This window comes from Aristolochia californica, unplaced genomic scaffold (genome assembly GCF_029961685.1).
Source record: "Aristolochia californica isolate CCGP_79_NKW_82.1479 unplaced genomic scaffold, dmAriCali1.0.hap1 SCAF_9, whole genome shotgun sequence".
Lineage (NCBI taxonomy): Eukaryota > Viridiplantae > Streptophyta > Magnoliopsida > Piperales > Aristolochiaceae > Aristolochia > Aristolochia californica.
This window is the reverse complement of record NW_027182290.1, coordinates 37,440,129-37,462,987: the sequence shown is the minus strand read 5'-3', so window position 1 is coordinate 37,462,987 and position 22,859 is coordinate 37,440,129. Positions and strand designations below refer to the sequence as shown.

Genomic DNA, 22,859 nt, shown 5'->3' with positions numbered 1-22,859 from the left:
GATGATGTACTTGGGGCCCGATTCCCATGGCTGTCTTGATTGTGATGAAAATAGCAATCAAAAGCGAGCCGGGCTGAGCTAAAAGGCAACACAGAGCAATGAAGTGATGCCTCTACAAATGCTGATGATGTACTTGGGGCCCTAGCGGATGGGCCACAATTGGCGTCTAGTCCACTTTTCACCTTGGCCCCATTACTTGAAGGCGCCAGTATCGCTAACGAAGCGAATCCAAGGAAAAGACAGGAGGATCCAGACATCATACCGTTGGGCCCACACTGCAGGCTCCATGGGATCCATTCTCACCCTCGTTTCTTTTCTTTATCCTTTTATGCAGGACCCACCGTTATACTCCTATACCTTTCACTTGAGATTGATTCCATGCAGCGGCAAAACGAGTGGAGAAAACTGAAAAGATTAAAAATAATCCATCTCCGATCAGATTAAAACAACACAGAAAAAATAATCTCTTCTCCACGTTGAATCAAACACTCAAAAACTCTCAATCAAAGGCCAGAGGCGGCCACTAAACAACTGATCGATAACTCCAAACGAATCCATCAGCCTTTATATTTTTATGATCAGCAAGACATGGTCGGCGCCCCCCATTGGCTCCAATCACTGTCATGGATCGATCTTTTGCCCCTTTCTTTCCTTTCCTATTTCAGGTCACGCCTCACGAGAGAGGAGAAGGGGACCGTCTCTCTTCTGCTTTTTGACAATTATCGGGTGACCCAGTGATGGCTTTGCGGTCGGTCACATGGACGAATAATTATTCATCTATTCCTTTCTCGACGATTCCATCAAAGCACATGGCTCCAGCTGCGTTTCCGGGATTGGTCAGTTTTTACACTTCATTCCATATCTGAATTGTGCACTGGCGACATATATCACAACTATTGGGAGGTGCTTATATATGGGTGTGGAGGAGCACTGCATTGATCCACCTTCTTCTCTGCTTTAGACGAGTCTCCAAGCTTGTTTTTAGAGATCCAATGGCTGGGATAGCGTTTGGGCGCTTTGATGACTCCTTCAGTATCGGTTCCTTGAAAGCCTACCTTGCAGAGTTCATCTCCACCTTAATCTTCGTTTTTGCCGGTGTCGGCTCTGCCATTGCTTACAGTGAATACTCTTCCTGGCCTCCAGTGTCTTCTATCTTCACTTCCTTGTCTGATTCGTTTTTTTTACGTATTAAATACACATTTGACTTTTCTTTTTCCTTCATTCTCTATTTACAAGACTTGGCATTGCTGGCCTCCTCTTTAATTTTTCCACATGATAAATACGGTCTTAATTCTGTAAGTAAAAGAAGAAAAGCTAGTTAATTTAGTTAATATCGGTGGTGGTGGTGGTGGCTGCAGGCAAGTTGACCGCAGGAGCAGCTCTAGATGCAGAAGGGCTCGTGGCAGTTGCTATATGTCATGGTTTCGCGCTCTTCGTCGCTGTATCGGTGGGTGCCAACATCTCCGGCGGACATGTTAACCCCGCTGTAACTTTCGGTTTGGCTCTGGGTGGCCAGATCACCATCCTCACCGGAATCTTCTACTGGATTGCCCAGCTTGTTGGTGCCATTGTTGCCTCCTTCCTCCTCAAGGCCGTTACAGGAGGCATGGTAAGTGAGGAACTTTGCCACTGAGGCTAAAACGATAACCACTGAGGCTAAAATGAGATTCGAATGGGTTTGTGTTGCAGGCGGTTCCCATCCACAGCGTGGCAGCCGGAGTGGGAGCAGCAGAAGGAGTTGTCATGGAGATCATCATCACATTTGCATTGGTCTACACTGTGTATGCCACCGCTGCCGACCCCAAGAAGGGCTCCTTGGGCACCATTGCTCCCATTGCAATCGGCTTCATCGTGGGTGCTAACATCCTGGCCGCCGGTCCATTCTCCGGTGGTTCTATGAACCCTGCCCGCTCCTTCGGACCAGCAGTCGCCAGTGGGGATTTCAAGGACAACTGGATCTACTGGGTGGGACCTCTTGTCGGTGGAGGCTTGGCCGGTCTCATTTACGGCAACGTATTCATGAATTCCGAGCACACGCCCCTCACCAACGATTTCTGAGTTCACTACATTTTATTCGAATAACAGAGAGGGAGAAGCAGAACTGTTTTCAGCTCTTCGTCCTCTCTCTCTGTTTTTTTTTTTTTTTTTACCTCTATATCGTGGCCGTGTTTAGTGGATTGTAATTAGTATCCGTAGAGCTGAATGCTTGCATTCCAGGTGATGAATTTGCAGCTACTTTCCCTTGCTAAAAATTCAACCTCGTTCATATATTCTACTTTTCTTTATCTTTACGTGTGGGTCCGTAAATTATGGAGAACGCATGTGTGATCTAGATGTCTCTGGAGTATGCGAGTGAATAACAAGCGGACAAACTCCATTTGTATCCCAGAAACCCAATGCTTCTGGCGCAGCTCCTCCAGTTGACAACCTACCCCACCATTACTCAAACAGTCTTGTCTCGAAGCCTTGAAATGTTATTATAAAGAAAAATTTGCAGACTGAGAGATATCTCTAGCTGGTCCAGGACATTGATTGATTAGTATATCGAAAAAGAAAGCCAGTATAACCAGAATCTGGGTTTCGTGGATGAATATGTCCAAAGGCTTGGCTCTAAATTCTGCCACACCAGTCTAGAACCAGCGATAAGCGTCCCATTGATGGATGGGTCTCCTCACTGGAGCCACTTTTTTGACAGACTAGAATGCGGCAGCCTTTGTCAGTGAATGTGTGGCTTGAATCGATAGGTCAGGCCATGAAAAAGGAGGATAAAGCCAACGGATACGGTGTGAATACCGCTCCGGTAAAGAGTTGTTTGGAAATAAAAGAAGAGCTGTTTGTCTCTGTAATAGGAGTTACAAAAAGAGTGAAGAATTGTCCGTCTTTGTAGACGATTTGTAGACGAAGAAGATGAAGAGTGAACAGTTGTTTGTCTTTGTAAAAGAAGAAGAAGAAGATGAAGAGAGTGAAGAGTTGTTTGTCTTTGTAAAAGAAGAATGAAGATGAAGAGAGTGAAGAGTTGTTTGTCTTTGTAAAAGAAGAAGAAGAAGATGAAGATGAAGAAAGTGAAGAATTGTTTGTCTTTGTAAAAGAAGATGAAGAGAGTGAAGAGTTGTTTGTCATGTATTTTTTCTTCTGGTTTTTGTTCTCCGATTGACATTTGGTCTTCGGCCAGATCAAATGGTCTTCTCTAAAAGAAGATCTAAGTATATAACCTAAATCCAACCTAAATGTTCATTTAGTCGAGTAAATAAAACCAAACCCAAACCATCTATTGCTCAAGTTGTATATATCCTTAATTAAATGAATGAGTCTTCTTTAAATCAATTTATTGGGTCATGGTCAAATTTGCCCACTCCCTTAGCTCTAGAGTTTTTAGTATATTAATTTGGTATCAAACTAAGTGCTCATACATAAGCCTCGACCCAAATTATCTAAGTGTAGAACCATAAAAGAGGGTTTATATTTGAGGGAGAGTGTTAAGGAATAGTCTCACATAGATTAATTAAAGAAAAAAAAATTAACTTGGCCTCATTTTAGCATAGGCATTGGACCCAACTTCACTAAAATTACTACCTAAATTTCTTATTTGAACCTGGGTTTTCTTAAATGCCTTTTATGTGTAGAGGATATGTTAGAAAACCGTAATCTTAAATTTATATCATGTCAGAATATTAGAATTCTGGATAAATACCTAGATCCATTCCAACTAAACCTCTTTAGTTCCTTAATGGGACCTTCGTTTCTCTTCCGAACGGGGAGAAGAGAAACTATGTGTGATTTAGCATATTGGAGACCATAACAGGATATATGTCTCCTTATATAGGGTTCTCATAATTTCCTATGATATCTACTCAATTGGCCTATATTTATGGCCCATATTCCTTAATGGACATAACAAAATTAAAGCATTTAATTTCAGTTTATTCTATTAAAAATAAAAAATATAATTAAATAATAAATATGTTGTCTAGGAAACGTAAATTTCATATTCTTTGTACAATGATTTGCTAACAACAACTACTCTAATACGATGTGTAAGCTCCTTTGAAGTGAATGGAAGGAAAGGAAAATGTTTGGTACGGCCTCGTTCGCATGCTAATCGTTGGGACGACAGAATATATAGGTAAGAACCGGACCAACCGACCGGGAGTGACCCAGAAAATCCAACCCCAAGAACGGCGAATTACGCCCAGATCTCCGCTTCCGGTTCAACCGGGTTGATCGGCGTCACCGCCTGACGCTGCTGACGCTTCAGTATCATATTAAAACTCGGAAAGAGTATTGTAAACCCCAATATATATTGTTCCACGTCCACATCGGTTCGTCTTCATCGGTCTTCACCTCCATCTGTGGAGCCGCCTGGGCTGCTGTCTCCGCCACTTTCCTTCGACGGAACGTTGTCGACAAACCTTGTCGATTCTTCCCCTTGCCGCCGACGTCTGCGCTGTGGCTCTTTGCCCCTAATCTTCATCTTCCTGATTTGGTAGATAGGCTCCCGATCCCGTCTCCTGATCCCCACTTATGACAATCTTTCCTTTTGACACTTCCATACGACATGCTTGATTTTCAAATTGCAGTAGCTGTAAAGTTACCTTCCTCTAGGTCTTCTAGTCTCGTTGTAGATTATTTATATTACTGAGCGAATTTCACGGAGTATATACTTGTAAGAAAGAAATTGTTGTTTCCGTCGTATGCTGGTCTTAGATGTCAACTGTATATGGTACAGTTCCTAATTAGTATGTATCCTACTTTCAATCTCTCAATAGGAAGAAAAAAAAAAATCCTACTTTCCACCGAAATACTCTCTTTTAGAGAGCGATACATGTTAAGGATGAATCTTACCAAATTAAGGTCAGAAGTGGAGGAACCTCAACCAGATGAGCTCCTTGTATTTTATAGAAGTTCAATATTCATTTTGCGATCTGGTTTTCATGTGTCATTATAAGAAAGCTAAAGTATCTAGGCATTCCTGTAGAAATGCTGGAGGCATGTTTTTAATAGTTTGGAGCTATGCAAAGCGTGTTTCTGACAGAATTCGAGGATGCAAGTTTTAGTGTCTCTTCTCATTGATTATTAATAAACTTTGTAATGATTCATGGTAGGTAATTCGAAGCATGTTCAAAATTTAAGGTTAAGAGTGAAGGTCATGGCAGACTTGGAAAACTTGCTTCTTGAGGCTGCAGGAAGAACCAGTGCGTCTAGCAGAAAGCCCCTTACTTCTCTGGCTCAACCAAGAAGGCGTCAGGAAGGTTCATATTCTGATGATGGGAGTGACTCTAAGGATGATAACTCTGATGATGAATCAGGAGGCTTTGCAAGTCGGAGACCTTCTGGATCTCAAGTTCCTCTGAAGAAGAGACTGGATCCTTCTGAAAAGGAAGATGATAGGGATAGCAGCCAGGGAGATGATGATGATGACCACCATCATCGGAGGGGTGGTGGTATTGATGATGACTCTGACAGTGCTTCTATTGGAAGTGATCTTTACAAGGATGATGCAGACAGGGAAGCCCTTTCAAAGATGTTTGAACTTGAAAGAGAGAGGATCTTGTATGAACGAGCAAGCAAAATAGATGATAATAAATTGAAACAAAAGGTAAGAGCATCTTCAATGACCCAGCACAGCGAGAAGAAGGCCCCACAATCCAGCAGTAGAAAGGAGTCTCCTCCTCCAGTGCCAGCTCGTGGCCGCTTAGCTGCTAAAACCAGTAAAACTGCCAAAGATGATGCATTGAATGAACTACGAGCGAAGCGATGGATGAGGCAGCAGGATTCAGAAGGGCAACGCAATCGACTGAGGGATTCCACTGTTGGTGGTCTAAACAATGCTAGATATTACTCTCCCCCTCTCAGACGAAAGCCTGCTAGTCCCAAAAGTGATTCCAGTGGAAGCGAAAGCAGAAGTGGAAGTGACAGTGGAGATGGGTCAAGCGAGGGCAGTGACCTGGGGGAGAGTGATGAGGAAAATGATAAACCGACGTATGAGGACATAAAAGAGATCACAGTTCGAAGATCAAAACTTGCAAAATGGTTTATGGAACCTTTCTTTGAGGAGCTTTTTGTTGGTTGCTTTGTCAGAGTCGGTATTGGAATGTCTCGGAACAGGGAGAGCATTTATCGTCTTTGCATGGTTCGCAATGTGGATGCATCTGAGCCAGATCGGCAGTACAAGCTGGAGAATCGAACCACCCACAAGTACTTGAATTGTGTATGGGGAAATGAAAGTTCAGCTGCCAGGTGGCAGATGGCCAGGGTCTCTGATTCACCACCCACACTGAAAGAGTTTGAGGAATGGGTTCGAGAAGTGGAAAGAAGTGGAGCACGAATGGTACCTAGACACTATGTGCTTGAAAAGAAGGACGCAATACAGAAAATTGCAAACACTTATGTCTACTCAGCGGAAACTGTTAAGCAGATGGTGCAGGAGAAAAAGTTAGCTTCATCCAGGCCACTAAATGTTGCAGCTGAGAAAGATCGATTGCAGAAGGAGATGGAGATAGCACAGAGTCGTAATGATGAAGCTGAGGTTGAAAGGATTCTGGCTCGGCTGCTAGAGCTGGAAGCCTCTCGGCAAGCAAAGAAGGATGCCAAGGCTATTAGGCTAGCAGAGATGAATAGAAAGAACCGTGCAGAGAACTTTAAGAATGCGTCTGAGTTGAAGCCTGTGAACACAAGTTTGAAAGCAGGGGAAGCAGGGTATGATCCATTCTCGAGGAGATGGACAAGGTCTAGGAATTATTACTTATCCAAGCCTGATGGAGGGGATAATGGGCTTGTCACAGATAATGGACAAACAGGTACTATAGGAGGGCTAGGGCTTGGAAATGGCACAGAGGCGGGGCCTGCTGGTGAGGCTGCAACTGTTGCTGCTTTGGAAGCCGCAGCAGGTGCAGGAAAGCTGGTGGATACAAAGGCACCTGTGGACCAAGGGACCGAGTCAAATTCGTTGCATTACTTTGAATTGCCCATATCACTGGCTGGGTTACAGAAATTTGGGGGGGCTCAGGGTGCTCATCTGGGATTCATTGCTCGGAAGCAAAAAATGGAAGCAACCATTGGATTTCAGGTGCCGGAGAATGATGGAAGATGGCATACTTTGACTCTGACTGTCAGTGACTACAAGCGCCGGAGAGCTCTGCTCTGATAATCTATTCCTGTTTTTTATTTTAACTTCTGTACTCAATTTGTTAGCTATGCTTTACGTGCCTCTCAGACAACTTACAAAAAAATGTACAAAGTGCATCGACCTAATATTTAATCTGAACCATAAAAAGGGTTATCACTGAATTCATTGAAGGGCAGGGCAGCTGCTGCTCTGCCATTCATGCAAGAAAAGGGGGAGGGTGGTTAGCTCGCCCTATTGCTGTTACCAAAAGAGAGAGATCCTCTTTACTGTGCCAAAAGGGTGTTTGGCTTCTCTGCCTTTTTCTCAGCATGCAAGAACAGAATGAGAGACTCTAGTGAGTCGGTGAAAAGCGACCCGTCGGTCTTGCCTCTGCTGTCTTGCAGTGTGAGGTGGGATGGAACTACTTACCCTCCCGTTCCTTTCCGCTACTTGTAGTGAAATCAGATAAAATAATATACCACTTCCGAGAATCGAGTTCTAGCCTCCAAAACGAATGTAAAAGGCTTTCACATAGCTGAACCTTCTTGCTTAGAAACTTGCAGAAGCAGAAGAAGAGCCAGAGCCGGAGTACAGATGCAGAAGGAAGAAAAGATTCATAACACTGGAAGATGGTAAGAAAATTATAGTAGTATCTTAATACAAATTGGGTAAGAAATAGTTATTATCTGATTTTATTCCGTTTAATGAACAGTAAAACGGAAAACTTGTAAAAGTATTAAAGTATTAACAATGAAATATTTATTCTGTTAAAATCAATTAAGTATTAATGGGGTAACCACATCATTGTCTTTTATATTTAAAAAACGAGCCTCATATTGAATTAAGACTCTACCTGACCGAGTTGAAGTATTTAGAAATTCAGCATCTAATGAGTTTATAATCGGCAATTAGCCTATCAATAATGTTTTCAACAGCAACCGGTAAAAAAAACACGAGAGGAGAAGGGAAACGGAAAAAAGAAAAGGAACGACTTGGTTTGTGGCAGCCCTTGCACTTACGAGGTTGATTGAAGGACTTCGGTCTTTAGTACAACTGTACTAACACAGGAAAGACTTGAAAGCAGGAGGTCGGTGGTGGGGAACGGATAGTCCATTCTATTCCTACCATTTACTCGTGCAGAGGAAGCCCGGGTTCGACCCACGCTTTCTGCTGCCACTGCTGCGCGGGCCATCTCGCCCGTGGCGATCCCGCGCTCTGGTTCGGCATCTGACGATTTTTGCGGCTAGCCGAGTCTGGAAAGTTCTTACAGGTCGCGCTGGTGAATGTCCTGTTCCGGGGGCTCCTGGTTGAGGAATCCGAGAAAACGCACCGACGGCGACGCAAGAGATGCTGAATTGGCGGTTTCCATGAGCGGAGCAGAGGGTAAGATGAACCTTGCAAAGTTTTCGGTGACGTGGTAAGTTGACTGAGCCACAAACTTTGAAAGATTTTCAAATCCTGCATTTTATTAAAGGGTTTTTTACTAAATTATTTATTTTTAAAAATTTATTTCGATAAATAACGTCACTTTGAATTAATTTTGACACGTCATCTGTTAAATAAGATATCAAGTCATAACAAAAAATTAAAATAAAAAAAAAATTTGATTTTAAAAATCAAATTTATGACGTCCAGGACAATGAGGTGACTGTTTGGCAAGACGCCTGCGCCATCTGTCAACGTTCTGCCCAGTGAATAAAATTGAAAGCCAACTCGGGTGCAACTCACTGAATGCCTGTGAACTTGACCGAGTCATGGCTTTCTCAATCTCTGTCATGAACTGATTGATGCGTTTTCGCTTGCAGTTTTCGAATACTACTAGCAATTCCACAATGTCCTCCAGTTGAGCCAAGTTGATTCTCGATAATGCAACGCTTCTTCCCCGTCAGCAGCCAATCATGACAAAAAATTTGAATAATTTTTTTGTTTTTTTAAAATCAAATTTATGAATAAAAAAATTTTGATTTTAAAAATCAGTTAATAAAAAGTGTATTCATAAATTTGATTTTTAAAATCAAAATTTTTTTTATTCAATTTTTTTGTTATTTAATGACGATGATAACGTGTCAAAATAGTAACATGGCAGATGACGTATCTATTTACTTACACAGTATTAGTATGGATGATGTGGTGACACGTAATCCGTCCAAGTTTACGTGTCATTTTTTTTTAAATGGGTAATTTGATAAAAAAAAAAAAACCTTTATTAAATGAGCGGCAAGCTTCGTGTCTTTTAGTGTTCTACGGAGACCAGTCGACGAAAGGTGAACTAGTCAAGTCTACTACTCGATCAGCCGCCGGAACCTTTCCACATTTTGTCCCGTTCAAATTACCATTTTGATTTTCTCCTCCTCAAAATTTTTAATTGGTTAATGCATTCAATCTCTAGATACTAGAGCCCCTCAACCCATCACGGCTACATAGAAGCAAACGAAATTCGGTAGGCACGTTGATAATGAGCGTCTTCCGCGAAAAATCATGGATGACTGATCTTCCTCCTGCGTCTTCTTCTTCAGTCAAGATTTTGTCCCAGGATTTTATATTTTCTGCTGTAATGTCCTATATATATATGAGCTACCAACTTCGCCGTCCTGCAACCGGAATTCAGTATGAATCAAAAGCTTCGAGAGGTTGTTCTTGAGGGAGATGCTGCAGCCCTCCGTCAGCTGCTGGAGGAAGATCCTCTCCTACTGGGAAGAACACTAGATGGTTCTCTTCTGGAGACGCCTCTACACGTTGCAATTTTGCGGGGACATACCAGATTCGCCGTTGAGCTTCTAGAGCGGGAACCAAGGCTGGCGGAAATCTACGACGAGAGTGGCACTTATCCTCTGCACTTGGCTTCGACCAGGGGGTATAGGAACCTAGTGAAGAAGATAATCAGAGCCGAGCCGTCTCTTATTAGCACAAGAGATAAGCAGGGAAGGACTTCAACTCACCTGGCTGCGATCCATGGGCAGATCGACGTGTTGAAGGAACTGCTTTTGGTGAAGAAGAAGATACTTTCTCAAGAAGTAACTAGCGTTGGAGAGACTCCTTTGCATCTGTGCGTGAAACATAACCAGATCGAGGCAGCTAAATTCTTGATAGAAAAAGACGAGGAGCTCGTGAACTTGCAGGATGACAATGGGAACACCATCTTGCACCTTGCAGTGGTCAGAAAACAATCTCAGGTGAATTTATGCTTGTCTCTGTTTCTCGTTCTATATTCGTGATTTCCAGCAGCAATTCAACCACAGATTTCTGTCTGCAAGTGTGGCTGAGAGATTAATTGAAGAACTGTTATTCATTACTGAGCTTCTTCCGGCCGAACCACGTTAAAATTGATGAATTCCTCTGTGCTTTGCTGTTGGGTTTTCAGTTTTTAACAGTTTTCCTTTCAGATGGTCAAAGTACTGCTCGATGTGCCAAACGTAGACGTGAACGCCAAGAATGGTTATGACTTCACTCCCTTGGACGTTTTGCTGCAAACTCCGAGCGAATCCGGGGACAGGGAGATCACCGAGTTGCTTCTCCATGCAGGAGCAAAAAGAGGCCAAAAAACTAACAGAGTCCGGTCCGGCTCGAAAACACCATGGACAATGAAGGCCGCACTCAAGGCCTCCTGGAACAACTGGTACAAAAGAGACGACGTTTGGCATAAGGAAATGCACAACACATTAATGGTGGTGGCGACTCTGATCGCAACTGTAACTTTCCAAACAGGACTTAATCCTCCAGGAAGCGTTTGGCAGGATAGCAAACCCAACCCAACTTCGCCTGCCGTCGGAGAAGTTCAACCTGGGACGGCAATTGGAAACGACGTCAATTTCAACAGCTTCAAATTTTTCATGTACTTCGACATGATCGGGCTTGCTGCATCTTTAACAGTAATTCTCATGCTGGTAAGTGGGTTGCCACTCAAAACCCGGTTTACAACGTGGCTGCTCGTAATCGCTATGTGGATTGCTTTGTCGTCCATGACTATGGCTTTCGTCTTTGGGACAGTAGTCATTACGGTGTCAGAGAACATCTTGAGAAAAATTCCTTATATTCTCTCCATTTGGTTGGGGTTATTGGCGTTCATTCTGCTATCCCATTTTACCGTGGTAGCATTCTCTCTGTGGGGAAAGCTTAAACGATCAGAGCTTTCCGTGGAGAGAACTTGGGCAGTCAAGAAGGGCGACATTGAAACCGGCGGAAATCGACAAGGAACATAGGAGTGAGAAAATAAGCACCTCTTAGATGAGAAATTATAATTTATTTTATAGGTCTACTGTACCACAACACTGGCTGTTCGTGGTTAGAGATAAAGCTTCTTAATTCTCCTTATAAATTGTAAATTTATATTTTCTTTTTGTGATACTAAAACTTCGACACCGGTCGCTGAATGCCAGATGAAGAACTCATTGGCAAAATTCGCTTGCAAGTTTCTGCTGGTAGATTTGTTGGCAGAAGTCAAAATATTTTTGCAAGTTTCCGCTCGTAGAATTTCTGCCAACGAATTCTCAAATTTTTTTGGTACAAGTCAAATCTGGTCACTGACTTGATGAAGTGATCGGAATCGCTTCAATATGGGTTGATCATCAGTTGAGTCGAAAGATGACACTTTAATTAAAAAGATTAAAAATAACGAAAAAAAAAAATTAGGAATCTTCTTCCCCAGTCACATGTTTTTGTAACAGCGGAAGTCTTCAGCTGCCCACTGTAGCAAACGCCTTCATGTAGAGAGGAGCAGTGATCCTTTCTTGCTGCAGAAAATACAGTGCCTTTTCCTCTACCATAGACAAAAGGGGGAAAGGCAGTGCTCCGTAGTATCTTGTCTTGCTATATATAGGTGGAATTAAAGGCAATTTATAACCCCCACCCTCGTAGAAAAACAGACCCAACTAAAATTCAATTTAGGGCCAAGGAGAAAAGGAAAAGGACAAATCAGACCCACGCCGGTGGCAAAAGCAAAGGACTCTAAAGGAGAGGACAACTAAAACCTAACACAAAAATGAAAAGACCAGTGCCGGCCTTCGTGCCAGCCAAATCAGAACAAAAATTGAAATAACTTAGTAACATTCAGGATAACTGTTAGTGTGCAGTTCACTCGGTAAGTGTAGGGGATAGTTAAATACAAATGTATTTCATTTTTTCCCGTTTTAAGCATAATGGGAAGAAACGTAAATTCAGATGGGTCGAGCTCTGAATTCACTTTTCCTCTCTCAATTACATAGGGTTCGGACTATCGGGAAGGAAGTTCTGTAGAACGAGAGCTTCAGAGAAAAAAAAATTCTCTCGCTCGCAACCGACCTTTGGCGATTTTAATTGCCCTCTGTGCAACTTGTCTCCGGTATTCGACTCCCTTCCTCTCGCCGTCCCCAGCACCAACAACCTTCGGCAACTTCTCTCCCCTCTCTACAACCTCTTCGGCTCTTCTCTTGCTCGCGACTTTCGGCGATTTCAGTCGCCTCCTCTGCAACCTCTCTCCGGCATTCAACTTTTTTCCTCTCGTCGTCCCCTATACGGACAACTTCTCTCCTCTCTCTATAACCTCCGTTATTCGTTCCACTCGCTGCAACCTCTGTTATTCGTTCCACTAGTTGAGCGAGGAAGACCGACTACAATTTGTCTTCCTCCTCTAGCAGACGCAGCTGCAATCAAAGAAAACACAAGACTAACAGCATCTCGAAAGATACTTTTACATTTAATTAATAGAGAACTACCTTGTCTGATAATCGGTGCCCGACATTTCCCCTTCTGGGTGATGCCATAAACCTAATGAAATCCTCAGGTAGTATCCTGATCAGACTGCGAGTTGCTGAGGATGGGTCATCCAAATCGTCTGATCAGGATACTACCAAAGAAGAATAAACAGTTTTATGCGAGAGATTTACGATGAAAAGAGCTGGAAAGAGTTCATTTCCAGAAACTCTACTCAACGAATCAAGGTCGTGACTCGTGAACTGAAATGCCTTGGTTCTTCAGCAACCCAATTGCCCCTGTTTCTGAGGAGTTGACTAAAGCAATAATACTTTGGCAGGGAGGAATTCATGCATGGGTTTAAAAATTAATGGGATTTACCATCAGTCCTGTTTCAAATGGTTAAAGATATGAAAATGGAAAACGAAGAAGAGGCAAAGAACCTGATAGAGAGTCAATGGGTGATTAATTATGTTGCCTTACTCCCACCACCACCTCCCCCGATAGATGAGTAATAAAAATAAAAATTTATAAACAAACGTAGAACACTTGTACAAGAAAACTCTTTTCTAGGGAAGACTAAAAAACCAATTCTGCCGAGCAGAATCCACGGTCCACTGGCTCGTATAAAACGCACAGCAGAACCGGCCCCTCCCAAATTCAGCCCAGATGCTCGTCACACAAGCTTCCAACTGCGTGGGAATCAGTCTGACCTTCTCATGAATCTCTCTCTCTTCTTCTTCCTCCTCTTCCTCTTCTTCAATGATGCCGCAGCTCAGCAGAGCCAGGCCGTCGGGCCCGGCGACCCTACTATGGACGTCCCCCGATCTTTCCGTCCGAGCATTGCGATTGTCATCGGTGTCCTCTCCATCATGTTTTCTTTGACCTTCCTTCTCCTCATGTACGCTAAGTTCTGCCACGCCGCAGCGGCCGAGCTCTTCAACAACTCGCCTGACCCACAGAACGGGCTCGTTCACCCGGGAGCCAGATTCTCCGGTATCGACAAAACCGTCATAGAGTCTCTCCCCTTCTTCCGATTCTCCTCTCTCAAAGGATCCAAAGAAGGCCTCGAGTGTGCGGTTTGTCTCTCTAGATTCGAAGACTCGGAGGTGCTTCGGCTGTTGCCCAAGTGCAAGCATGCCTTTCATATCAACTGCGTTGATCGGTGGCTGGAGAACCATTCCAGTTGTCCGCTCTGTCGGTACAAGGTTGACCCGGAAGACCTCACCATCTTCAAGTATTCTCACAGTCTGAGATTCTCCCGGGACCCGTCGAACTTGAGAGAGGAGCCGAATGTCGAGCTGTTCGTCCAGAGAGAGCCTGACGAGGGCGGCTCTTCGAGGTTCAGTGTCGGTGGGAGTTTCAGGAAGATCATCGACAAGGGAAAGAAGGAAGAATTGTTGATCCCTGAAGGGGGTGAGAAGCAGCAGTTCTTGGACAAACACGAACACAAGATCATAGTTTCGGATGTGGTGTTCAAGAACCGGTGGAGCGATGTGAATTCTTCTGACCTAATGTTTCTGAATTCGGAGATGCTTAATCTCGTTTCCAGCAGGCGGTTTTCTTCGATGGAATCAAGGAGCGAGAGGTTCACGGCTAAACAAGTGCCCATGGAATTCGAGCCTTCAAACGACGAGAAAATTCTCCAAATTAAAGAGGAGATAGAGAAGAAAAGGCAGCTCGAGAGAAAGGTCATCAACCTCAGCCGAAGCTACTCGGCGTCAGCTTCAACTGGGCTGCCCTCGTCGTCTAATTTAGATGACAATTCCAGTAAAACCTCCTATAATTTGGATCCATCAGCCAAGAGATCGATGTCCGAAATTACGAATTTGGCGAGATTTCCAGATTTAGGGGTCAAAATTAAAGTTAGAGAATCTGCAAGCGCTCCCAATAATGCGAAAGAGGAGAGGGTGCGGAAGCTATGGTTGCCGATTGCTAGACGGACCCTTCAGTGGTTGGCTGGCAGGGAAAGAAGATGTCGACCTCCCGAGTCGGGACAGGATTTGATTGTTTAAAATTTCAGGTCAGAAAGAAGTAAAATTTTGCTCTTGTAGATGAGTGGATGTTCGCATAAATTATTTTCAACCTATAATTTTGTTCTCATGAACTAAAAGAAACTCCGAGTTTCTTATGAGACTGAATCTCCATGTCCGAGTAACTTCCAAACAAACAAATCTAAACCAAAGTTAATGATTCATTGAATGCAGAGCCTGACAGATATGCTCCAATATTTTGCTTCTGGGTACAACTCGGAATTCATTAAATTACAGACGAAGTATCTTTTTTCGACAGTGCCATGGGTGCTTTTGTGCCGTTGTATTTACTCTTTTCTGGTATTATACCCAAATCCAAATGTCTGAAATTCTGAACCAATCAAACAATAAAAACAACCCAGAAACCGAAAATTCAGAGCTGAGCATGAGTTCATTAATGGAAGCAATGTCTGTGCAAACCATTCTGCCCTTAATCACGTGCACTTTTGGTGTTCCCATGATACTTCTGCAATGGTTTACGGAGAAGCATCACGGGATTCCCCCGAATTACCTGGTTTTCAGAAGAGCAGTTGTGGCAGATTCTGAATTGTTGCTTTTGCTTGTTTTCTGCCGCGAAACTCTGGCATTTTGTTCCCACTGGGTCCCAATATTCCTCAACCAAGGAATCCACTCTTTGTAGTTTGCACTCCTGACTTCGTCTTCTCCAATTCTCTCTTTGTTTAATTAATTTCATCCACTGAAGAAAACTCTTGAACGCACGACAGAACCTATACTTTTAAAACGTGAAAATCGATCTGGAGTTGCTTCTCACGAGCCACTCATCATTCAAAAAAAAAAAAAAAACTCGGATTCATAATCGATTCCGTATTTTTTCAGATAGCTTGCATCTCCCCTGAAGAGGGTAATCGTTGAAACTAGGGCCGTCGGTCAACTATGTGGATGTGGGGTCACTCTCCCTCGTTCAAGAGTGGTGGGAAATATTGTTTAAGAAAGTAATGGTCCAGGGCACGGTAGAAACATGACGTTTGTCACGTTTAAGGGTTTAATAGACTATCAACTACTGACAATAAGTTATTTGTCCTGAATTAGTTTAATGAGATGAGAAATCGATATCATGGGTCATCTATTTATTACTCAATTGAAGGAAGACCAATTGGACAAAGACATATATATAACAAGTGTTAGGAGGTAGAACAAAGTGGGACCATCAATGACATGTTCATTCACGCTCCGGGTTAATGTCTGGTCAATTTTATTCGGGAAGACGAAGATGAATCACGTTAAAGCACAAATTGGGAGGAATTGGTCACAGGTATGTGTCTTTCCGAAGAGAGAGAGAGAGAGAGAGAGAGAGTATAGCTTTTAGGTCTCACCAGCTCCTTTGGAAATGTCTCACCAAATAAGCAATATTTGTAAAGATGGAATTCATACCACCCAAACTAGTTAGGAATAGCGCCTAGAGATCTGAGTGATTATTTCCTACATGATTATAAATGAAACTTCATTTTTAGATAATAATCATTTGATGTTTCTTTTGATTCTCTTATCAATTAGATAATAATCATTTGCTCCTATTAGACAAAGTCACCGACTCACCATGGATAATATCGACTCCAGGGATGGAAATGGGTAGGAATGAAACAAGTGAAAATTATTTTATTATGTGTCCAGATTATCTGAAACCTTTTTTTTGTTCGGGTAATTGATCGGATAAAATTGCTCTCCTACCAAACTCTATTGTTTATAAATAGTGAAATGAGACATAGGTCATACAATTAGGAGAAATTCATAACCCAATCCCTGGGGTTCCACCCACCATCTCATATCAAAGGAACACTTGCCAAAGGGGAGGATTAGTCAACTTCATGCAGGAGATGAACTTCAATCGTATTACTTAGTTCATCTCCTGACGTCGTTAGTGAAGTGGCAGACAACAAATCATCTCGATGACTAAGATGAAGCTGGACATTATTTCCACGTTATAATTTATGGAATCTGGTTTCTGACCCTTTTTGCCAATCATCCAGATGAAATAAACGTTGGGGTTCGAACCTTCACGTTTTTTTCCCATCTCTCACTCTCTTCTCATTTTCATTTTTTTTTCTCTCTCCCGCACCCCCTCTCTCGTCTCCCTGTGCCTCCAAGGTCTCTGCTCCCTCTTTTCTCTCAGACTCGCTCTGCAACCTACGTATCTTGGTCTTCTCCTTTTCATTTTTTTCGCCCTCTCTCCCGCACCCCCTCTCTCATCTCTGTGCACCCCTGAGGTCTCTGCTCCCTCTCTTCTCTCATACTCGCTCTCTGGTCTCCCTCTCTCTCTTATCCCTCTCGACCTCCATCTCTTCTCTCTCTCTTCTCCCTCTCTTTTCCCTTTCGGCCTCCCACTCCCTTCTCCCTCTTGCTATTCTCTTTCCCCCAAAATATCTTCCAATTTCGTTCGATTTTCCCCATTTCGATTTCGATTTTCTTCGATTTTGATATTTGGGTATCAATTGCTTAATTTCTACTTTGATTATGCAACAATTGCTCCATTCAGCTTCGATTTTCCCAAAATTTAAGAAGGTATGATTAAACCCTAATTTTTTTCGATTAAATTAGTGTTGTATTTGATTTAATTTTAATTTCAGTACCTAATTTGGGGTTATTTGTGCATAATTTTGGGATTTAGAGGAATTACTTATGGCCAACCATGCAAATATCATAACGCGTATCATGCCCTCCAGAAAAAAATTTCTTGTAAAGGTCCGACTGCATTGTTTAGAGGAATTACTACAAACATACTATCAAGGATGGCTGGTGCTAGAGTCCTGGTAGGATATGATCAGCTGTATCGCATTGCTTCCTAATATGGCTATGGTTTTGATCAATCACTCAGAGGTTTGAAATGACAAGAGTGAAGTTCCTTATTTATACATCTATTTCTAAATTGCTTCTTGCAAACTGAGGGTGAGCTATGAGGTATTGAGCCTTTGTATACATAAGCCTTCACTGGCTCCTGTCAAATATAAATATGGCTTTCTACTTTAATTGTTACATGAAGTAAAATTTGATGCATTTATTTGATGGTCACACTGGTCTAGAATTCGTCTTTTGTGCTATTTCCTTTTTGTGTGTTATGAGATGACTATCAAAGGAACCTATTAACTAACAGTTTGTCATTCTTATAATCATTCTCCAAACTCAGTTCTTCATTGGATCTCAACCAGTTTAAGAGGTGGACACTGATTTTTAACTTTTCTTATGCACTCAGTTCATGTTAGCCAAATTCTTCTTTAGATAAGAGTCTCTAAACTTTGTGATATTAAAATTTGGAGTTAAGAGGACTATATAGGGAATTTGGGGTTTCAATTATTGGAAACACCATTTAGAGGGGACTATAAACAATAATCATTAACTAATATAATATATAATTAATTAATTAATATTAATATATTTTAGTTATACATTAAATTAGTTATTCATATAATAATAATATTTATTTTACCTAATTTAATATTTAAGTATTATTTTAATTAAATATACTATTACAAGTTACTAATTCTCTTATTTACCGGAGCACTAATTGTTTTTAAGTGCATATAAACTCGTCCACACTAACATCCCATAAACCAAATCTCAGTTAATGAAAAAAAACATTTGTTTAAACACAGAAAACTTTAGAAAGTGAACAACTGGAAAATAAGAAAGAGAAAAATATGTCACGAACCAAAGATTATAAAACAGAAAATAAGAAAGAGAAAAATATGTCACGAACCACATATTATAAAACAGAAGAAATCTTCTCTAAAACGGGACGATGGAACGATGGTCTATACAGAAGAATGAAGATATATCTCATCTTCATTCCCGCTTTTGTGGAGAGCGGACTCTTCGGATTTCGATCCTATTTTTCTCTCATTCTCTCTGATTTTCTTCGAGAGCCTTCCTCTTGATTGAACATGACACCATGAATCGAACCCAGAATATATATTATCTTTATTTAATACAGAAAAGGAAATTTGGCACATGAAATCGTGAAGAGATCACACGACGTTATTAGCATCCATCTGCGATCACTCCTGATTCCTGTTTTTTAAGTGGCCTGCTTCGTGAACCAAAAAGACTGGGTCGAAAGTCTGGTTTTGCTGCTGTTTTTTTCTTGTTCCTTTGCCAAGATTGCTCCCAATCCGTCAAATCCATCGACCATTGAGACTTTTTCGGACCAGCCCATCACACAACTATGCCACTTAATTTTCTTTTCCGGAACGATCTCTACACTCTATACCATAGTGATAGAAAGCTTAAAAAGATGAGTAATAATCGCAGAGAAAGGACGCAGTGTGAAGTGTTCATACAAGCAATTTATTTAAGGGATTTTCTTACTACTATAACAAAAAGAAAGGCCTACAGCCATTGACAACCCTTTCCAACCCAGCTTAAGAAGAAAACGACGAGGCATAAGAGAAAAGACATATTAAGCTTTAAGTTCCTCGGCGATCTTTTGTGCCATATGGTTCACACTGTACCCAATGTAACCCATGACCTTCTGCTCAGTCCAATGGGGCGGCGGCATGGCCGGAGTAACGAAAGACCACTCAATGGTGCTACCGTCTTCCTCCGGCAACACCTTGATGGTGGCCACAAAATCCTTGAACCCGATATTGTTCTCGACAACCTCGTAGCTCAGAGTGCGCTCCGCCGGGTCATACGCCACCAATTTTTCGTTGGTTAAGGACCGCTCCTGGCCACCGGGGATGGGAGGCCCACTGCAAAGCCTGACGCAACCGAGTTTACCCGGCTCACCGGATTGAATGGTGGTGGCGTCGATGCTTGGGAGATATTTGTAAACGTTGGCGTAATCGTCTATGACCGCCCAAACTTTGTCCGGTGAGACGCCTGGGACCTTGGCTGTAGCCTTTCCCTGCCACTTGTCTTCCGCAGCCATTAGTCAAGAGAGAAGATGGAGAACTCCAGAAGATTGAAGAATGCAGAGGTAGAGAGCCAAATGAAGAGACAGGGCGTGAAGAATGTAGACGACGGTAGCCTCCTTAAATAGGCCACCCTGAACGTGAGATTACGACATTGCCCTCGACGAATTTTCTGGATCTTTTGACCGGGGAACGCGGTTTGTTAATGAGAGTCGTCAAATGTTCATTTAAAAGGGTCAGAAGAAGTCTCCGGAAATTAAATGAAATGACGACAGTACCCTTTTGTGGATGGTTGGATAAAAGGACAAGTAAATGGATAACGCTGCAGGGATTCGAGGGCGCACCGACCGATGGAAAAAGATTCCGAACTAATTAAAAATTATAAAGAGGTACAATTTCAGCTGCAAAGCAGAGAGGCAGCTGCGAGCTTTAATCAGTGCAACTTTGACCGGTTCTTCTGGTTCTTCTAATGGACCGAGGTCGGCACTCGCCAGCGGGCCAAACAGATCCATCAGGATCCGGCATCTAGATCCCCGTCTAAGAGTGCCACCAAGCCTAATCGGAAAGCTCCGCCGCCTTTAGCAACGAAGGTAGCTCCTGAGCAAAACTCGCTCTGCGCTAAATCATGGAAGAAAATGGAAATTTGGAACCATCAACTCCTCTAATAAAAGAAGGCCTATCCACAGAGCAGTGGACTCGGAAAGCCAGGAAAGAGGTAGACGACATGGCTGAGTGTGGATAATTGCTCTCTCCGGTTGATGCACCATGGAAGAAATAGAAATGCTCAGCCAATGACTTAAGATGTTCGAAATCTTCAACAAAGGCAGAGAAGGGAAGATGCTACTCCTCGTTCTTTGTCTTATCCAACAGTGGTATCCCACCATTAATCGAAATGAAACGGAACAAAGAGAATTGATCCGGAGTGGATCCTCCCATTTTTACACATGGAAAAAGACGAGTCCTCTCAAGTCATATGCTATAAAAGTGCATATAATGCAAACCCTAGTTTCAGATTGAAGCTCGGGAAATTAATACTTTTGTGGGTAATGTAGTGACAGCAGTTGACCCTTTGATTGTTTTCCATCATCTTGTAACTGGAACTGTTACGTGGTTCCCCCCCCCAGCCCATCGAAAATTTTCTGCCGTCTCTAACTCTCCTCTATGTACAGATAGTTGGCTCCAAATCAAAGGGACGACGTTAATTACCTACATACTCAGTCGCAGAAACTTTTCTCTCTCCTCTTAGGTCATCACCATGGCTGCGGTTTGCACTCGACAGTGGTTGGTGAGTTGGGTATTTTAACGAATAAGTTTTAACGGAAGCTGTGAATCGACGCTCTCATCTGCAGTTCGCATGTTTGTAAATTGCTTAGCTCGCAAAAGTAATAAGATTTACTGTAACTTGCGCAGTCTGGGAGCAGAGAGGGACAAAAATGCTCGCAGAAGCTTGGATAAGGACCGCCACAAAGAATCATATGTGATTTAGTTTCTGGATTGGCAACTACTTGCCGGCGAATCCACCCACAGTGACGCAGCAACAGGGAAACCTTTGATTCATGGATTTCATGCTCGTAAGCACTAAAATATTGGAAATATATCTAAAACTAATTCCTTTATAAAAAATTTATATCTAAGAAAACTTCGTCACTAAATTGCGTTTCTATAAAATTCATTAAACTCAAAAGTATTACATTGCCCTCCTCATCTAATGAAAAATTTTAAACATTATTTATTAGACAATCAAAATGATTAATTAATTGCATAACTCGCCATTCACTCCGATAGATCTGAAAGTTGGCTGACTTTATGCCAAAATTGGTCAAGCTGTATAATAACTCGAACGAGACCAAGTTCAATTCAGGGGTGGCACAAAGCCAAACCGGCTTGTAAGTCAATTGAGCTCAGCTCGAAAAAAAACTTGACTCAGTTCAGTTTTTATTTGAGTTCAACTCAAACTCAAACTTGAAATAAGACTTGTTAAGTATAACAAGCCAAGTTCAACTTGTTAGCTCGTGAACCTGACTCGTTAACATGAATATTTTAAAAAAAATACCGTTTACTCTAATCTCTCTCTTCCCTCTTTAGTCTGTTTATAGTAGTTCTTATTTACCTCAAACCCCAAAGACGACCAATCATTCAACCCTTTTGGATCCTTCAACATATAATATTGTTGTTTGTTACTAGAATAAATACAATTAATAGAGGTGTTTGCCTTTTCTTTTGGGTCTATTAAGCTGATTAGTATACATTAATATGTTTTATAGTAAAGTCTTAGACTCCTCAGTGATAGTTTGCAGTTCAATGGTACTAATTTCATCATAATATTCTTTTTATTTAATTTTTCAGTTTTAAATATAGGATGGAACTCGAAATTGAGTTTGAAGTATCTAGATCAAACCAAGCTCAAACATATTTAGGTTTGAGTTTAGCTCGGTTTGATACCACCCCTAAACTCACTTAGATAACTTTTAGCTTTAACTCTATTCGATGACTCAGTTGAGTTTAACAAGGGCAAAGAACCAGTAGTTACACGGGTGGCTAGTAGGAGGTTGAACAAAGGAAGAAACGGCCAGAAAAGGTAATTTCTTGCTGGAACTTCACAGAAATACTGTAAAATAAGGATGTAAAAAACCCAACATAGAAAATCAAATAATAAATAGTTAGAAAATGCTCATTAGAGGGAGAGGATTCCGGTCTCCTCTTGAAGGTATAATTTGTGGTTCACAAAGACAGACAAAAGTCGGGACATTTAGGGAGTAATTCAGCGGCGTCTGGTTTCAGCAAGAAGATGATAACTCTTCTTCTAATCGAGGTCCAGATTTATCTGAAAATTTTAAAATTTCAAGGCTGATAAACACAATCTATGAGACATTTTGGGGGTTTTTGGGCATTTAGAATCCATTGGATGGTGTGACCGAGTAAAATTCTTCTACATTTGGTCAAGTTTTAAAAGTGGCTAATTGGACGACTACTAATGTTGTAGATGAAGAAGCCATTGAATAGATGATCCAAAGCTCAATTGAGGCAATCTAAAATGCTTGCGATTAGTCATATTTAGCATCAGAATAATCAGATCTACTTGCCCTTGCCCTTCTAAACGATAGGAGTGGGACTCACAAACCTCGTCATGACAATGATCCTCCCCTCTCTTTGAGGTAGCAAAAAGACTGCGACAATGATCCTCTCCTA

General features: G+C 41.9%; 5 protein-coding genes across 5 annotated transcripts; 4 read left to right on the top strand and 1 right to left on the bottom strand.

Annotated features, from left to right (window-relative positions):
• Positions 1–932: 932 nt before the first annotated feature.
• On the top strand, positions 933–2,291 carry LOC137940167 (aquaporin TIP2-1). The gene is made up of 3 exons (XM_068785101.1): positions 933–1,119; positions 1,359–1,609; positions 1,690–2,291. The coding sequence occupies exons 1-3, from the start codon at positions 993–995 to the stop codon at positions 2,056–2,058; spliced, it is 747 nt and encodes a 248-aa protein (XP_068641202.1). The 5' UTR covers positions 933–992; the 3' UTR covers positions 2,059–2,291.
• A 2,053-nt stretch (positions 2,292–4,344) lies between these two features.
• On the top strand, positions 4,345–7,269 carry LOC137941492 (protein RTF1 homolog). The gene is made up of 2 exons (XM_068786932.1): positions 4,345–4,483; positions 5,103–7,269. Exon 2 carries the CDS (start codon positions 5,147–5,149, stop codon positions 7,142–7,144), a length of 1,998 nt encoding a protein of 665 aa, XP_068643033.1. The 5' UTR covers positions 4,345–4,483; positions 5,103–5,146; the 3' UTR covers positions 7,145–7,269.
• Positions 7,270–9,714: 2,445 nt separating this feature from the next.
• On the top strand, positions 9,715–11,304 carry LOC137940930 (ankyrin repeat-containing protein BDA1-like). Its single transcript, XM_068786044.1, has 2 exons — positions 9,715–10,278; positions 10,489–11,304. The coding sequence occupies exons 1-2, from the start codon at positions 9,715–9,717 to the stop codon at positions 11,302–11,304; spliced, it is 1,380 nt and encodes a 459-aa protein (XP_068642145.1).
• A 2,140-nt stretch (positions 11,305–13,444) lies between these two features.
• On the top strand, positions 13,445–14,827 carry LOC137941472 (E3 ubiquitin-protein ligase ATL42-like). Its single transcript, XM_068786906.1, has one exon. It carries the CDS (start codon positions 13,492–13,494, stop codon positions 14,785–14,787), a length of 1,296 nt encoding a protein of 431 aa, XP_068643007.1. The 5' UTR covers positions 13,445–13,491; the 3' UTR covers positions 14,788–14,827.
• Positions 14,828–19,216: 4,389 nt separating this feature from the next.
• On the bottom strand, positions 19,217–19,687 carry LOC137940929 (lachrymatory-factor synthase-like). The gene has a single exon (XM_068786043.1). It carries the CDS (start codon positions 19,685–19,687, stop codon positions 19,217–19,219), a length of 471 nt encoding a protein of 156 aa, XP_068642144.1.
• Between the last annotated feature and the right edge of the window lie 3,172 nt (positions 19,688–22,859).

Coding starts and splice junctions, on each gene's coding strand:
- LOC137940929 (XM_068786043.1), bottom strand. CDS start 19,687: ATGGCTGCGGAAGACAAGTGGCAGGGAAAGGCTACAGCCAAGGTCCCA.
- LOC137940930 (XM_068786044.1), top strand. CDS start 9,715: ATGAATCAAAAGCTTCGAGAGGTTGTTCTTGAGGGAGATGCTGCAGCC. Junction 10,279..10,488: donor TGGTCAGAAAACAATCTCAG/GTGAATTTATGC, acceptor TTTTCCTTTCAG/ATGGTCAAAGTACTGCTCGA.
- LOC137941492 (XM_068786932.1), top strand. CDS start 5,147: ATGGCAGACTTGGAAAACTTGCTTCTTGAGGCTGCAGGAAGAACCAGT.
- LOC137940167 (XM_068785101.1), top strand. CDS start 993: ATGGCTGGGATAGCGTTTGGGCGCTTTGATGACTCCTTCAGTATCGGT. Junction 1,120..1,358: donor CGGCTCTGCCATTGCTTACA/GTGAATACTCTT, acceptor TGGTGGCTGCAG/GCAAGTTGACCGCAGGAGCA. Junction 1,610..1,689: donor AGGCCGTTACAGGAGGCATG/GTAAGTGAGGAA, acceptor TTTGTGTTGCAG/GCGGTTCCCATCCACAGCGT.
- LOC137941472 (XM_068786906.1), top strand. CDS start 13,492: ATGAATCTCTCTCTCTTCTTCTTCCTCCTCTTCCTCTTCTTCAATGAT.